The 13,374-nt window shown below is 44.2% G+C and overlaps 1 protein-coding gene across 1 annotated transcript in view; it reads left to right on the top strand.

Moving 5' to 3' along the window:
* The first annotated feature begins 666 nt into the window (after positions 1-666).
* Positions 667-13,374, top strand: part of LOC138164769 (serine/threonine-protein kinase TNNI3K-like) — a 370,349-nt gene continuing 357,641 nt past the window's right edge. Inside the window, exons 1-2 of the mRNA XM_069092731.1 lie at positions 667-770; positions 1,359-1,467. Coding sequence (XP_068948832.1) covers positions 731-770; positions 1,359-1,467 — 149 coding nt within the window. The 5' untranslated portion in view covers positions 667-730. The remainder of the gene's footprint in view (positions 771-1,358; positions 1,468-13,374) is intronic.

Here is a 13,374-nt window from a genome sequence, read left to right as displayed (position 1 = left end):
AAAAGGTCTGTCCACCCCTGCCCCTCCCCTACCACCATTCTGACTCTCTTTCTATTGAGTTAATCCTGTCTGTGCCCTGATAGTGTATCAGCAGCTAGTTTAAATAAAACAAACACACACAGAGATAATGCTGAATTGCTTGCAACTGTTCTGTTTTCTCACAGCCCTTCAGAATTCTTAGTGCTTGCACAAACAAACCTTTTATCATCTTCTATTTAGTGGTTTGCCTGCTTCAGGCCTCCTAGCCCTGGACTGTTATTTTCATGCTTAGGGCCAAATGGTGCATCTGACCCTCTGACTGTCCTGCTTCAGTGTCTTTGATAGGAAAGGGGAGACGTAGATAGTGAAGACATGCTGTTTTAATGACTGTTTTTAAAAGGTGCAGATACAGCTAACCCACTTTTCAGTACCATCTGTGTAAGATAAAGCACATACTATGTGACTGTGGGTGGACAACCAATTGATGGAGGCGAATAACCCCATTAAATTGTGTGCAGCTTCTTTTTTGAGGCTGGTTTGAGCCAACTGATGGGTTCCCTTTATGACTTTACTCTTGGGGGCTCACACAGTTTTACTCTTTTGTCATCATGACGTGACATTCCACTCGGCTTCTAGTTTATTTTTAGCTGGGCTATCAGACTTGTGCTCCACAGGATTGTCACCACACCCGAGCAAGACAGCCCTTTGCTGGGAGCCCTCACAGAGCAAGACCACAGCAAAAAGCCAACCGATGGGCAATTACAAGTCCAGACCCACCCAGACCTGCACCGGTAAGTAGCCAAATTTCTTCTAATGTAATATGTGTCAGATGTGGCTTCCATCTCTGGTCAAACTTAAGATGTTGTGTGGGAATAATTGGATGATGAGATCAACTCAGATCCCTTCTTTCTGAAAGGTCAGCCCAGAAACAAACAAACATAACATATTGGGGGGGAGGGGGATAGGTATATATTTTATTACCTTGACATAATGTAATTGAAATTGAGTTAGAATACTGCTGAATCTAGGGATTTTAAAAAATTAATTCTTAAGTAATTAGTGTTTAAAAATCTCAAACTCAGTTCTAAGACCAGAGATTGCTATAATTAAAATGCAATAAAATCAAATGAAATAAGTAAAATCGATTTTTCTGAGTAAATATATTATCCAAAATAAAATGAGGCTTTAATTATTCCCATTCACTTTGATTGCATTTTAAATATAAACATCTGCATTTAAAATTCAAAATCAGTGCTCTAAACTCAGTATTGTAGAATGGAGTATGGAAAGCAAGGCTTTGATTACTAGTGTGTTATGAACTGTATCTGCTTTGTGCAAAACACAACTGCAAATCAGGCCCATTTGTTTTCCTTTACTAGATGAGTGGAAGAAAAAAGTCAGCGAATCCTACATCATTATAACAGAGAGGTTGGAAGATGACCTGTGCATCAAAGACAAAGAGAAGGCAGAACTGAAGCATGCTTTTAGGTAAGTGGCCAGGAAGGACCAGCCTGACCCTTCCTCTCAAGTGGGAGCTCTCACTATGTAAGCTCTCTCCACCAGCACAGATGGCTCACTCGTCAGGTGCAGTAGTCCTGGATAGTTGCTCTGAGAGTTGGGGACACATCTTGCATGTGGCTGAGGTGGGGCCTGACTCCCCACTAGATCACACTGGCTCTGCTGGGGTAAAAAGGCTGCCAGCATCTGAGACACAATGATCACTGGCCAACATTTGGAAAACATCTGACATTCTACGTAGTGCGTGGCCTGCTTCATCAAGTGTGAGCCTTCTACGGCTCTGCAAGGCAGGAATGTGTAGCCTCCAGGGATTCTGGTCTCATTCAGTGGTTGGTCCATGCAGATCAAAACCCACCCGCATGTTCCTGAACTGCAAAGCCCCGGGCGCTGGCCCTGTCACCTCACCCCAGGCAGCACTGTCGGATACATTCTGCTTTGTGATTTTGCTTCCTTCCCTATGAGCTAACTCCCTCTTCCCATGCAGATGATCAGTTCTCCTTCAATGGACAATCTTAGGGAATTGTCTAGACCCCTGAAAGGTTGGATGATGTAGGCCAGTTCACACAGTTATCAATTGTGAGAGTTGGGACTTTCCCCTCCACTCTCCTATCCTCTTTTCTCCTCTCATCCCTTCCCTCTTACAGATGGAAAAGAGTGGGGAACATGAAAGCAGAGGAAATCCCAAGCTGACTCCTTTATTTCTGGGATGTTTCAGCTCCTATGACCTGCACCAGCCACAAGAAGTGTGATCTTGCTTCCCTGATGGTGGCAGCAAATTGGCCACACTGTCCTCCTCTGGTGATTAGGGCAAGTCCAACTTTGACAAACCTTTCCTAGGCCTTCGGGAAGCTGGGCACTGCTGGGCAATCACATGAGAGCATGTCATATCCCCTTGGGGCTTCAATCAGGAGAAAAATGTAAATGGCGTGGTATCACAAGCCTTGAAAGAACAAAGTCCCCAAGTAAAGGGGCAGGAACCCGCTGGTCCCAAGAGCCTTTTAGAGACCTGGGCTGAGTCCTGGAGTGGTCACTGACGCTGGCTGCACAACTGAGGGGTCTCAGCTGCTGAGCCTCCACCCCTGAAAAGCATTATTCCTGCCCGGGCCCGCAGCAAGAACTTGGACTTGTCCTAGAATCAGTTTTTATTTATTGTTCTCAGAAAACATGTACAAACCAAGGTCCCAGTAGCATTATATCTTCTCAAAAGCAACCTCCAGACACATTGACATATATACAGCTCTCATATCTGGATAATAAAATCTCTGTGGATAAAATACTTTTAAGATTTTTGTCAACAGAGTTGATAAGAGCCAGAAATTGGCTTGATTTATGGCCTAGGAAAGAATTGCTTCAGATGACATCCTCTACAGTCTAGGGCGCTATTCATAATGCTGGCACCCATGCTGGGACGCCCCTGAACCATCTGCTGTGTGTGTCATCAGTGGGACATGATGGGCAGAGAGCTGCCCGTGGACTCAGGAAGGCCTGGGCGTGAGTCCTGCCTCTGACTACTGCCACCATATGACCCTGGGGGAAGTCACTAAGCCTCTTGGTAACTCTGAGATTATAGGCTGTTGCTTTGGTGGAGGGAGTTTCCTCATCCAGGACTTCACTCTGTGAATAAATCATAGGTCTGGTCTCCACCCTCCCTCTGTTTCATGTGGGATAGCCCAATGCTCCAGTGAAGTATTTGCCCTGTTAGGCTGTTCTGTCCAGTGAAGCCAATCCCTTCTCATCCAAGTCTGCTAAACAACAGTAGGTAGATGATCACAGGTGAAGATAGATAGATAGATCTATATAGACAGATGCTAGACAATTAACGGATGATAAATTAGAGAGAGTTGTTCATTTAAGTTATATCCAACTCTTCATGACCCTATTGGGGATTTTCTTGACAGAGACACTGGAGTGGTTTGCCATTCCCTTCTCCATATCATTTGGCAGATGAGGAAACTGAGGTAGACAGGGTTAAGTGACTTGACTAGGGTCACACAGTTACTAAATATCTGAGGTCAGATTTGAACTCATATCTTCCTGACTCCAGGCTGGGCCACCAGGCAGCCTCATAAGTGGACTGATAGATAAAAGGAAAGAAGCAGAAAATGTCAGTCAAGGAGATCTGGGTTCAAATTCTGTCCTGTTGTGATTCTGAGCAAATCATGACTTCTTTGTGCCCTGGACACTCTTTCTCTTACGTTTCAGAGCAGCTTCTGATCATTGTTAGCAGAGGTCATTTTCTTACTGGAAAATTCCCATCCTTTGCCAAGCTCTGTTGCATCTCCTTCCCCAACAGCTTTATCTTCTAGCCCCTTCTGTCCTCAGACTGGGGGAGATGCTGGTGCAGGCCCTCCCAACCTCACACCTGAATTTCTGCAGTGCTGCAGGGGTGGGGGAAGGGAGCTGCTGACCTCAGGGCTCCCCACACTTCAGTCCATTGTCCTCCCAGCCAGTGGAGTGATCTTCCTTAAGATGCAAGTGTGGCCTTATTCCATGTGTGTCCACACAGACACTCACATACACACACATTCACATACACATACTCTCACACACACTCATACACACACTCACACACACACTTGCACACTCACATAACACAAATTCACATACACATACTCACAGTCATACACGCCCACATATACACTCACACACACTTACTCACATACACATACTCACACAGTCATACACACATACACTCACACACTTACACACTCACATATATACTCACACTCACATATACACACACTTACACACTCTCACACACATACACTCACATATACACTTACACTCACATACACAAACACTGACATACACACATTCACATACACATACTCTCACAGTCATACACACTCACATACATACACACTTACTCACACACATACTCTCACACATACACACACTCACATAGTCACACACTCATACACACAGTCATGCACACACACTCACTCTCACACACTCATGCATACATTCACATACACATACTCTCACATACTCACACATACACTCACACACATTCATATTCACATAAACACTCACACTCACACACATACTCTCACACATGTACTCACATACACACATATACACTTACACACACTCACATACACAGACACTGACCATACACACATTCACATACACATACTCTCACAGTCATACACTGTAGCAGCGAGCACCCCAGCATCCCCAGGGTGGCTGCTCACACAGGTTCTTGGATCTGCTTTGTTAAAGGAAAGCAACTCAAAATGGGTTAACAAGCTTACTTTAATCAGTCAGATATGCATCGTTTACCTAGTTCAGGGGAAAAAGGTCAGCACCCAGAACTTCAGATATACAGACAGAATTATCAAGACAGGAACAGATCAAGTAGACAGATTTCCAAACTGTCCAACCATTACATCCATACCAAACAACATCTGGGTTTCAACATCTGGGTTTTTCAAAGCCGAGGGGGAGCGCTCTCAACAACGGCTTCCCAGAATCCAGATCAAATAACAGAACACTTCTCAAAGTGAGCCCCAAAACAAAGCTACACATCAGGGCTTATATAGCCTTCTCCTGGCTCAGAGAATGTAACAACCTTATTGACTCACTGGCCAATCAAGAAGTATCTACTGAAAAACAAGCCTCTCACCCCAGGCTCCAGGTGCACTTTAGCCTAGGGGCAGGAAAGATCTTTAAAATTTACATTCCCATTACATACACACACTCACACACACACACTTACTTACACTCAACACCTACTCACACATACACACACTCACATAGACACACAGTCATATGCACACACATTCACTCGCACACACTCATGAACACTGACACACACACTCACATACACACACTCACATAGACACACACACATTCACATATACATACTCTCACACAGTCATACACACTCACATATACACTCACACACACTCACATACACACTCACACACATACACATACACACACTCACATATACATACTCTCACACAGTCATACACACTCACAAACATACTCTCACACATACACACACACTCACATAGACACACATATACTCATACACAGTCACATGTACACATTCACTCTCACACATTCTCTCACGCACACTCACACACAGTCTCACACACATACACACAGCACACTCACTCACACACACATACGCATACATACACACTCAGTAAATTTAAGGCCCTCCTCTGACCTCCAGGAAAGTCTGTGTGATGGCACCTCTTAGACTCTGAAAGCCCTTGCTGAGGTGGCCACCTGCCACCTCCCCAGGGTTCTTCCACAGGCTGCTCTGGGAAGCCTCAGCAATTCCTTGAGGCCAGCCTCCCTGCCTCCAGATACATCTCCTCACTCCCTCCAGCCTGGACTCTTGTTGTCCCCATCCTCAGCTCCACTGAAGCCTCCCCTTCTGACCAGCGTCTTTGTCCTTCCCTCTCCCTCCTGCTGCCTCCCTCCAGTTTTCTCCTCTTGAGGAGTCCATGGCTTATTGGTGAAGAACGCTTCTGCCCATTGTTAACCCTTTAGACTGTGACGTCCTTTAGTGAAGGGGCTGTCTCTTGTCTTTCTTTGTGTCCCAGTGATTATCACGGTGCCTGGCACACAGTATTTACTGACTGGTTGGCAGTTCTGTGCACAGGGATCAAAGAGGGACAGAGCAGAAGGTCTAAAAGCTGCCCCGGGAATTCTGAATGAGGCCTCTCGGCATCAGGCCCTGGGGACTGAGCTGGTTCAGTGCATTGATTGGGGGCTTGGAATCTATCCTGCTTCAGACACTGGCTAGCTTTGGACCCCAGGTGGCTCACTGGCTAACTTCCCTTTGCTCATCTTATGACAAGCAGTGGGTGCAGAAGGTAGGACTCTGGACCTGAAGTGGAGGAGACCAAGATTCGAATCTTGTCTCCGTCACTGTGTGCTGGATAACCTTGGGCAAATCACTTAACTTTTCTGTGCCTCTGTTTCCTCATCTAAAATGAGGGGATTGGCCTTGATGACTTTGAATGTCGTTTCTGGCTCCACACCTAAATCCCTGGGATCCCAAAAGCATCCATCTGCTATCCCTCCCATGCAAAGCCTTCTTTCTACCTTCTTGAGTTTCCTTTGAACATCCCAAATATATAGTTATTAAATTAATAAAAAATATGCGGCTGTCCACCTACGTGGGGCCGTTTTGTGTGGCACGGCCAGTTTGTTTCTGACTGTTCAAGTGGCATATTCTAATAAGCAACCATTTAGGGTTGCACTGGATGTCAGCTTGGAGAAGGGGGAGGGTCATAAGAAAGGAACTTAATTGGATTACAAAACTTTATGTTCTTCTGGGTAAAAGGTAAAGTCTTTAAAAAAAATTGGTTCATTATGCTACAAGAAAGAAAGTAACCTTTGGGTGCAGAACCACCGTTTTTAATGGCCTGCACTACATTCTGCCAGAATTTATTATTAGCAATATATTCATAATAACGCTTGATTTTAATTAGGGACCCCATCCATGCCCCAGCAAGCTCTATGAACTCATTAGGATCTGTGAAGGTACAGGATAGTATGGCAGATGACAATGAATGTGAGGGGAAATTAGAAAGTCAATTGGGCTTAGGATGTTAGAATACATGGGAAGTGTTCAATTGGCAGTGAGTTCAACACACGCTGTTACTTTACAACAGGCAAAAGGAGAGAAAATTAAATTTCTCTCCTAGGAATGATGTGTTTTAAAATCTTGAATATTTTAATTGCATCTATCAAAACAGAAGCATTTCACCAAAAGCCAATGGGAAATAAAATTAGTATCTAAATATAACCACAAAAGTAACTTCCATTAAAAACATCCTATCCTACTTATTAAAGTTGTGCCAAAAGATGTTCTAGGATGAATCTAAAGTGCTCGGTATCGTTAGGGTCTGGTCTCCTGCTGATTCATTTCATTGGCACGAACAGACAGTAGATATATAAAAAGTGGGCAGAGCCTTCTGCTCAATGGGAGGCTTGGCAGTGGGACTGACAATCAGAGAAGAAAACTCAAATCTTTTTAATGACTTTTTTCCCACCTTTCAAAACCTCAAGAAATAAGAGAAACGTCTTGCTAATATCTTAAAAATCTGCTTTATTGCTACCTTTTCACCTGTCATGTCCCACCCTCCGCCACAAGTAATTATCCCTTTTCCCAAAGAAACGATTAAGCTGTAGCAGAGGCTGGACTGATGAAGGATGTGGCGCTTCCCGCATCCTCTGTGCCCTTCCTCAGCTGTCAGGTCCGCAGAGTGGGCTGCCTTCTACTCACCTCATTGCGTCATACCCACCTCATCTTCAAGTTGTTTTTTAGGGCCTTTAGTTTCTTCCCTTCTAGGAGCAAAGTGAATTTAGTAATGTACCGAAAATAGGAGAATCACAAAACTGTGGAGGTGGATGGAGCCTCGGACACTCTCTAGCCTGACCTAGAGCTAAGCATGCTCTTCTCCATCTATCCCATCAATGAGTGGCCATCTTGTCTTTGCTTGAAGACTTCCAGGGGGAAACATGCTCCTTCCTGGGAGGGCCCAGTCCATTTTCACAATCTCTAGTTATTAGGAAGTTGTTTTTTTTTCTATCTCTCCCTCCCTCCATCCATCTCTCCATCCATCCATTCAATTTATTTTAATCAAGCCTATCTTTTCCTCTTTGAAGTTTCTATACTTTTCCCCAAAATTCTCCTTTCTTTGACAAAGCAGACCAGGTTAAATCTCTCTCCCAGAGGAGAGCCTCCAGGTATTTGAAGACAAGGCTTACAACTCCCCTAAGTTTTCTCTAAGCCCCACTTCCTGCCTCTGCTCTTCCACAGACATGAATCCAAGGCCCTTCCCCATCCTTGTCACTCTCTGATGAATGCTCTCAGGCTTATCATAATCCTTCATGAAATGTGGGTCACCAAATGAACAATGGGCCAGATGAGAGGTGATCACGGCAGAGAACATGGAGAACATCACTCCCTCATTCCTTGGAATGGGGTCTCTAAGCCTGCCCTTCTGTTAGCCTCTTTGCCAGCTTCTTTAATGCTAGCTAAAAAAACCAAAACCAAAACCAAAAACCCAGCTATTGAGATCACTATTTCTATGTGTCATACGAAAATATTTCTTGCCTTTTTTATTTTCTTATGGAGATTTTAGAGGTCTTTTGTTTTTATAATGCCCATGTTCTTCAATATCTGGGTCCTCTTCCTCCTTCCGGAGAGCCATCCTTTATTATAAAATATATAAAGAAGAGAAAAACAGTTCAGCAAAACTAACCTTGTCATCAGAAAAGTCTGCCATGTCCTTAGTGACCCATGCCCAGGAGTCACCCATATTAGCAAAAAGGGACACGTCAGCGCCTCATTTAGTGTCTCCTGTTTGAAGCCAGACTTGGTCACTGAAATTCCACCATCCCCATTATCTTTCCTTGTCTTTTTTTAATCACTGAATATACCGTCGTCCTGGCTGCTCTGACAATACTTTCTAGTAGGTCATATATCACTTTGTGCATCTTTGTATATACCAGCTTCAATGTCTTTTCTCTCCCCATCCCCCAGCTGATGTACCCCGATGTGATTTCTGACTCTGCTGCTACAAATATGTGTGAATATGTTGGTGTGAGTAACAGTGGAACTTCTGAACCAATGCCGATAAAAATCTCGTTGCTTCATTCTCACAATTCCAGAGTTCTTTCTGGAATGCTGGACCAGCTCTGTGGACAGTCCTCTACTGGACCCACTTTGTCCCAGCCCTCAGCCACGTGCAGTCTTCCTTTGTGTCTCTGTTGTCTAGTTGCTGAGTGTGATGGGGTCTGGCACTGGGCTCGATCATGGCCCCTTCAAGTTTTTGGTGCTTTTGTTTTTGTTTGTTTGAGGACAAGGATGGGCAGACTAGTAAATGTTTAAAAAGCAGGTCTCTGAGAGGAAAATGAAAGTACACTGCACACTCTTTTCAGTTGCTCGTCAGCATGAACATCTCCTACATCATTTTCTCAGGTCTAGATGATCTTCAACTCAGGAAATCAAACCCTTATTTGTAGCATTTCTGATTTTGTAGGTGTAAATGCTCATATGGAAAATTTAGCTATCAGTCCTCTGAACATCCCCACAGCCATAGGGGAGATATGTGTGTGTGTGTGTGTGTGTGTGTGTGTTAAAATGGGGTAAAACAGTGGGCACTCATGAGTAAGAGGAGTGCTGCTGTGTAGCTGTAAAAGTGATAATAAGGGTTAGATAAAATAACTCCGTTATCATGAGAGACACTCATTGGTCCCCTCTCTGGAACGTGCTCTTAAGAGAGAAATGAATTAAATTCTTAACCATCTTACATCCAATGGCACATTTCACATTCTGTCATGTTTATACTATTAAAATAAGTACAAAACAAGGCTTTATGTTTCAGTGTGACAGTCCTGATACAGTAGAGAGAAATCAGAATTTAAAGAGACCTGGGTCAGAAAGTTGGCTCTTCCACTTCCTAGCCTTGGCATCTGTAATGCCAAGCAAAGGCAACTTCCCAAGGTTCAAAATATCAGCATAGGTGGTCTTCATTTTATTCAGTGACAAATTAAGAACAGAGAGAATCAACATATAGCATAATTCAAAATACAGCATTTACCAAGTGTGATTTAATCAAGTAAATGTCCCACCCCTGGACATTACATTCATTTAATCAATCACAAAGTGCCTCTTCTAAATACTACTCCGCCCCTAGGCAGTACATTCATTTAGTCCATCACAAAGCCCCTCTTCTCAAATGGAGATTAGGTTCCAATCATAAGTACATTCATTTGTTCAATCTCAGAGTACAAAAAGGTCAAAAGTTCCCCACCCCTGGATCACAATTGAATCTACTCCAGAGTCTCTCTAAACCCATGTCACCGGCTCCTCCCAGTTCAGCCCTCTCTTTGCACGTTAACCAGTCCATCCCACAAGTGGGATTCACAAGCTCTGGGCTTTAACAAAATCAATCCAAAAACCAAGCCAATACAGGGGGATCTTTAAATTCCATTACTATTACAGCATCTCAGGTCAACCCCTTGAGCTCTCTATGCTTCCAATCTTTATGCATTATGTGGGAAAAATACCACCTGTGCACACTACTGCACTGAGTACCAGCATGGATCTGCTAACAGCCGTGTGGGACTTTCTAAGTGTTAAATGGTGTGTATCAAGGACCTACTTGAGGGGCTTTGTGTGAACACTCCTCCTTCCTCCTCTTTCCTTCTCTATCGTGGGGATTGAGAATCAGATCAACAGCATAACATTTGCTCCTGAGAAGGGCAGGACAAGCTATGGCCTCATGACTACCCAGGATCCTTATTACTCTTCATCATAGGCTGCCTCAGCTCCTTCTCTGACCTCTGCCCTTGTTCTCTTGGACCATCCCTGGAGTATCATCCAGCCTTTGCCTATTATGCCCTCTGGAACTTTCTGAAGAGCTGCCTTTAATTCAGACATTTGCCTTTACCTTGTAAATGATTGTGTCCATGCCTTGATTTACTTTTCTGTGCATATGTTGTTTCTAACCAAAGAGGGGCTGGTTTTGTTTCTGTTTTTTGAGGGGGAGGGAGGAGTCAGCTAGGTGGCAAAGTGAAGTGTATGGGGTGCTGGCCCTAGGGTCAGGAAGACCTGAGATCAATGGAATTTCAGACCTCGACTCGACTAGCTCTGTGACTCTGGGAAAACCACTTAATCTCTCTGCCTTCGTGACTCCATCTGTGAAATAGCGATGGTGATAGCACTGACTTCCTAGGGCTGTGAGTAGGGATAAAATAAGCTAATATTTCCACAAAATGTAGCCCACTTTAAAGCATATGTAAATGCTGGCAATTTTTATCAGTTACCACATAAGAATTTATAACTGGAAAGTCAGTGGGGGCAGGGCAGGGAATGCATGTGAAAGCACAAATGCTAGGTTCTTTAAAGTCTACTAACCAATCACTCTATTCCACTTAGTCCTAATACTTTTATCCAATTTGCACATTTCTAAATCGGCTCCATCAGAGACATGATAATCTTCCCTCAAATCAATTAATCAAAGGCATTTCAATTAGGCTTGAGATGAAGACTGTTCAGACTGACAGAGAGACTTGGTCACCAGGGCCAAAGATGGCATCAGAGATATTCTAGACCCAACTTGAATTCGATTTTGAAAGCTGATTATTAAATTTTCATTCTTACAATTTACATGTCAGAAATGAGCAAATTCTATAGATCAGGGCTTCATTTATTGCTTTGTTGATTTTCTAGACTTAAAAAAAGCAACAGGGAATATATTAATATTTCAGATCAAGGTTTAAATTATGTTTTCAGAGATCTAGCTAGTAAATATTTACCGACACACTCTTGGGTGGTGTGCTTGTGAAACTGGGAAATGTCTCAAATATGGGAGGGATTGCTGAGGAGTGAGATGTCTGAAACATGGCAGCCTCGTTTGGTGTGTGGAGAAGAGCTCCAGTCTGGACTTTGATGCTGACCTCGTATATCCCTTCCCGCTTCTGCCACAAGAATTGCTAGCTCAAATAATGTGGGGGTTCCTAGCAATACCCCAGAACAACTGATGCTGTGTCTGCATTTCTCTGGAAGTCAAGGAAACACCCCAAAGAGAGGCAGCTTCCAGACTCTCCCAGGAGTCCTAGAGGAGAGCTGTGTCTTGGCCAGGTGGTGCTTTGTGAGAAGCGTGCCAAGAGGGGAGGAAGGACTTCCCAAGCCAGGAACTGTGTGCCACCCTTTGCCACATGAGCTTTAAGCTTGAACTCACTTTCCTGGGACATCAATGCTGAGTGTACTGGTGGAAAAGTGAGTCATGGACTTCTGGGGCAGGAGCGATTTGGGGAACCAGTTATACCTGTAGTAAATTATACCTGTAGTAAATACCCATTAAATAGCCTTTAAAAGCCAAGTCTCTCTGGTTAATAGATGTCAATCTACAATCATGGTGGGGAAAGCATAATGGTGCGGCTGGCAAGCTATAGCATTAGAAATACACCTCCTCAACCATTCTAGGGTCCCCTTCATCCCTGAAGGGACAAGCAGCCCCAGAATTCTGATAACCTAGCCTTCCAGGAGTTGGGACAGTGAGGCCCGAGCATGTGCTGCACCAATCACACAGGAGGGACAGAAGGGAGCTTCCAGGCTTCCTGAAGCTGCTAGCTCTCTAACAGCAAGGATGCTCAGCTCCAACCTGTGATAGACCAGGTGAAAAGACAAGGAATTTGGGGAGAGGATTCCCTGGGGAACCTTTGGGCACGGCATGTCTCCCCTGAGGAAAGAATGCTCCCAGCTTTTAACCAACACCTCCTCTTTTCCCTTCTTTTCCCTCCCAGCTCAAGGAGGAAATTAATCTCTGGACTCACATTTTCACAAATGATTTGGATGAAGTCCTAGATGCCTTGCTTATCAGACTTGCAAATGGCCTGAGGCTGGGAGGCAGAGCTGATGAGTGAGATGAGAGAGTCCAGAGCCAGAAATACCTTAACAGCTTAGAAAAAAGGGACCTGCAAAATGGCATAGATTCTGATAGTGACTGTGGTGAAAACTTATGTTTGGGTTCAGAATATCAAACACAGACACACACACACACACACACACACACACACTCAAATCAGGTCACACTTTAAGTTTTACAAAAAGAAATACTGCCCATGTGATCCTCACCATGACCCTGACAGATGCTGCAGGTCTCCACTTTTCAGATGAGGCTCTGAGAGGTTGAATGCCCTGCCTATTGTCTCCTCACTATGTCCCAAGTGTAATGGGCTTCTGTGGGAGGGTGTAGGCTGCCTTTCATTGGCCATAATGAAGCACAGGCACGACAATTCCACAAGAATGGGAGTCCTCCCATTGGGTGTCACTCTCTGCTGAGGGAGATGAGGTCCCCCTTGGGCCTAGCTCCTTTATTGAGCCACAGCTGGCTCTCT

This window comes from Petaurus breviceps, unplaced genomic scaffold, assembly GCF_028583685.1.
Source record: "Petaurus breviceps papuanus isolate PSGF00001 unplaced genomic scaffold, PetGlider_PUasm1.0 207, whole genome shotgun sequence".
In the NCBI taxonomy this organism is placed as follows: domain Eukaryota; kingdom Metazoa; phylum Chordata; class Mammalia; order Diprotodontia; family Petauridae; genus Petaurus; species Petaurus breviceps.
Note: the sequence above shows the minus strand (reverse complement) of the source record. Positions and strands in the feature narration are given on the sequence as shown.